Source organism: Tigriopus californicus, chromosome 8, assembly GCF_007210705.1.
Source record: "Tigriopus californicus strain San Diego chromosome 8, Tcal_SD_v2.1, whole genome shotgun sequence".
NCBI classification, from domain to species: Eukaryota; Metazoa; Arthropoda; class Copepoda; order Harpacticoida; family Harpacticidae; genus Tigriopus; species Tigriopus californicus.
Window position 1 is genome coordinate 1,172,741 of NC_081447.1, and position 3,995 is coordinate 1,176,735.

Genomic DNA, 3,995 nt, shown 5'->3' on the forward strand with positions numbered 1-3,995 from the left:
GCAATGCCTCGACAAAAGAGTTCTCCCCAGTTTGTATTTTCTCATTGATTGGTGGCCATTCCTGTGGTTCAAATCCTTGTTGCCGAGGAGCTTGACCTTCCCATTGGGGCTCTGCAAAGGACGCCCCTTTCTCCAGAAGATCTTTTAGCGGTACTTCCCTACCGGGAATTGGATATGACGGTTCTTGATCAATCCACAGTTCTTGGTCTTGACCTCGTCCATTTGGAATTTGGGTTTGGACAGGCGTTAAGGCTAAAATAGCGCCAATGACGAACGAGCTCAAGAAAATTCAATGCCATGAAGTAATAAGTTCTATGCAGTACTTACCCAACACCAAGGATAATAGGGAAAGCTGCAGCATGTTATGGCGTTGATGCATGGCCTAATTCGTGTCATCCCAGTGGAAACTAGGTATTCCTCGAACCCGAGGCGAGATTGCTTTGGCGCCAGCTAAGCAGTTGGCTGAACGGCTGAGTGGCTGAGTTGAAACTAATCCAACTCTAAAGTCAAACATACATATCTTAGATAAGGGAAGACCTTTGGAGCTATCAGTGGAAATCCGCATGGAAAGTGAGTGGAGAGGGGAGCAAAACCGAGAAAACGAACGCGCTGCAATGACTCAGCATTTCTTGTGAACAACTTAATTTATTGAATGAGGTGGCTAATCAATTGACAACTAGTACATATTTTGTATTTTGCATTTCTTTTCCTTTCTCCATTTAACAAAGATGATTGAAGATCTCGATTAACATTGACCACTGATTTTTTTTTCTTGCAATAGCCACATTGAATTAGGCTCTTTTGCAATCTTGAAACGTTTAGTAGAACCCAGATCGGGCATCCAAGGCCACTTGCTTGGATCCAACAGTGATTATCTTGCTTTGACCCGATTTTGCAATAACCTTGTCAATCTCATGGACTTTGTTCTTGTCTAGTTTCTTCTGTTGCCAAACCTCATAAGCGAGCGTGATCATGGAGAGCAAAAGCCCGCAAAGTGTGGCCAAAAATATGCCACCCAAGGATTTCAAGGTGATACCCTGAGAATCATCCTTCACTGGACAAGAAGCCCGTTTGGAGCTGTTCCAATATTTCCCTGAAAGTTAATTATTATTATTATTATTATTCAGACCGTGATGCATAATACAGCAATTCCATGGCGTCTGAAAAAACTACCTGATAGCGTCTCGAAATACCTCTCCTTCTGGAGTTCCAATATGATCTTGCTGATCTCCTTTTGGAGATGACTTCCTTGTTGTACCGCCACTGCCAACGGTTGTTCCGCAAAAGGTTCTCCAATCTCAGTGAAGTTGCAGTTCTGATAGTACTTATATCGCACTTCCGAAGCATCGTGGATGAAAGCGAAATTGGCCTCGAGGTCATTGTCCACTCTTTGGAATCCTTCCTCGGGCGTGGCCACGGGTTGGTTTTGTTTAATGACTTTGAGGATGTGAGTGTATTGCTCTCGCACCGGGTAATCCCACACTCTATATCGGGTTTGATCTGAGGTGCTATTCAAGGTGATCTCTTTCCATTTCTTGTATAACTCGTCCTCTGCCCCTGCCATGTTATGAAAGTACTCCAAGTATGGGGAGTTATCCACCACGGTATAGTTGATCTTGGATTGCCTTGCCAGCTCCTCCAAGCTCTGAACCGTTGTTTGCATTCGTTCGACAGTCTAAAAGAAGAATTTGGACGCGTTCGTTACTCTTGCATATTTGTTGCAACTCTTTCAACCTTGGCCTTACCAAAAAAGCAGCCAAATTGGCAGTAAAGGTTGCCAACATCAGAACAATAAAAAGCCAATAAGCTGCAACCAGAACCCTGCCAGAAAGAGCCTTTGGGCATTCACCTCCACCTTGCGGCGTTAAAGAGGTCAACGAAAACCAAAGCGACTCTCCGAGGGTGAAATCCCGGGCTCCTTCAGGATAGGCGTCCTTGTTGTTGTAGTAAGAGTAAGGTGAGAAACGGTCCAAACACCAAATGAGGAAGGCGACGATGAAAACCGCAGCCAAAATCCCCAGCCATACTTCCGTCTTCAGAACGGACATGAACTTGAAGATTGACTGTACAGGTTCTTTTTTCCTCAAAAGTATCGAGATCCCGGATTGGTCAAAGTAAGGGGCTACAAAATCGATCACTTCTTCCCGCTCAGTGGTCATGGTCAGTGTTGCCACGGATATGTCAATTTCCCCGGAGATCAAATCCCCGACAATCCCCGTCCAAGTTCCGTTAGGCTGTTTGGCTCCATATGCATTACGATTGGAAGGAACAATCTCGTAGTCGAACCCCATTCTCTTGGCTAATTCCTCCAAAAGCTCGATACAATATCCTCTGAGGCCTCGATTCGGTTTCGTTTCATCCAAGTACTGGGTATCGATCGGATCTGGCGCTCCTTCGATCCACGCCCAGGGCATACCAAGAACCACTCCTTTAATTTAACAATGAGTAAATATTTGAGTGTTGTTTCTTCTTCGCCCTTTGCCATTGATCATTTCATTAACTTACCAACTCTGAAGTAGTCTTTGATTTCGCCTGGACTATAACCTGGAGCTTGAACAAATCGTTGAACTGGGTCCCAATCACCCATGAAAATAGGTCCCGTTTGGTTCTCTGATTTGGCCTTGATCTTGATTGGTGCTGTGATCAGAGGAACATTGTGCTTGTCACGTTTAAAGAGATAACTTGTGGAATTGACGGTGGTTCCAACGGCCAAGTCAAATTTGGCCCGAGTGTCATTGTCGCCACTAGACGGGTTGTCACAAGTCCATGCTTGTTGAGGCAAAGTTCCCTCGTTATCCATCTTGGAAAGGGCTTTGAGGAAGAGTTCAATTCCGTTTCCAACAATCTCTGTTGAGATGTCCTTCAAATTGGAGCAATCACAGTCTTTGGTGCAAACAAAGAAATTACCTTTTTGCCTTGTTCTCGAGACAGGAAACCCAGAAGCTACTTACCCGCTCCATTTTTGTTTAGAATTATGCAACAGTTCTCTTCGTCTTCCATTTGCAAAAAGTTAGTCTGATTCATTACTGTATCTAGGGCAAAATCATTGTGTTTGAAGTCTTGGAACACCAAGGTCCATCTCGTGTCTCTTTTGAGCATTTCCATGCCCAGGGCCTTGGTGTAAGCCTCCTTGACTTTGAGACTGGAGCCCCAAACCACGTAATTCGAGGGTCGGGGTCTCATTTTCTTCAATCGATCAAATGCCTTCGTATCGTTAAGTTGAGCTCCAATTATCCGCAAGAACGAGTTCCCAATTATGTAATAAAGGCTTTGATCCAATTTGTTCTGGTCCTCAAAAATCAGAGCAGCATCCACAGCTTTTTGAGATTTGAGGAAATCATCGGCAGCTTGAACAAATAGGTGATTAGCGGCCTCAATCCGGAGGTAGGGTAACCCGAGATTGTTAGCCGTCTTCCGACCTTTGATCCAACCGCCCCAGGCCATGTCAATGACCGCTGAGTACTTTCCTGACGCCAAAAGAGTGCAAAGATCTGCATAGATGTCGTCTGATTTGCTCCGTTGGAACTCGACCAATTCATAGTTGAATTTCTTGTTCGTCAAGGTCTCCACTTCAGGAAACTTCTCGTCAAACACCTTGGTTAAGTCCTTTTGCGTCGATTCGACTACTAAGATCACGTCAATCCCCTGGACTGAGGAGTTCGGTAGAACCAAAATGAGAAGGGTGATCCCACTCCACCACATAATACACAAAAACGTTCCTCCCGATTTGAGGTCCCTTCTCAAACTAATGTCATGCAGAGGCTTCAGAACCTTTGAAACGGGACCTTGTATCGATTTTCCAGCTTGCTCTCTCTAACAAAACAAACGCGCATACATTCATCCAAGGCCCTGGAATGATCCCATCCGACTGGAACGCCTCGGCCAGAGTGCATGGTAGNCTCTTTCCCGGAATCCAATCCTTCTCTGAAGGTTGGGGAGCCAATAATGATCCTCTCAGAGGCTATATTTTGGTTTTTATTATTTCCTTGGTGTGC

At 45.0% G+C, this 3,995-nt stretch overlaps 2 protein-coding genes across 2 annotated transcripts in view; both read right to left on the reverse strand.

Annotated features, from left to right (window-relative positions):
* LOC131884732 (uncharacterized) overlaps positions 1-557 on the reverse strand; it is a gene marked incomplete in the record, with an annotated part of 6,049 nt that extends 5,492 nt beyond the window's left edge. The window contains 2 exon segments of the mRNA XM_059232593.1: positions 1-252; positions 328-557. Of these exon segments, the coding sequence (XP_059088576.1) occupies positions 1-252; positions 328-379 (304 nt within the window).
* A 159-nt stretch (positions 558-716) lies between these two features.
* On the reverse strand, positions 717-3,765 carry LOC131884730 (glutamate receptor ionotropic, kainate 2-like). The gene is made up of 5 exons (XM_059232591.1): positions 2,952-3,765; positions 2,506-2,883; positions 1,746-2,428; positions 1,174-1,675; positions 717-1,093 (listed from the first exon to the last, which is right to left on the reverse strand). Exons 1-5 carry the CDS (start codon positions 3,700-3,702, stop codon positions 819-821), a joined length of 2,589 nt encoding a protein of 862 aa, XP_059088574.1. The 5' UTR covers positions 3,703-3,765; the 3' UTR covers positions 717-818.
* Positions 3,766-3,995: the final 230 nt, after the last annotated feature.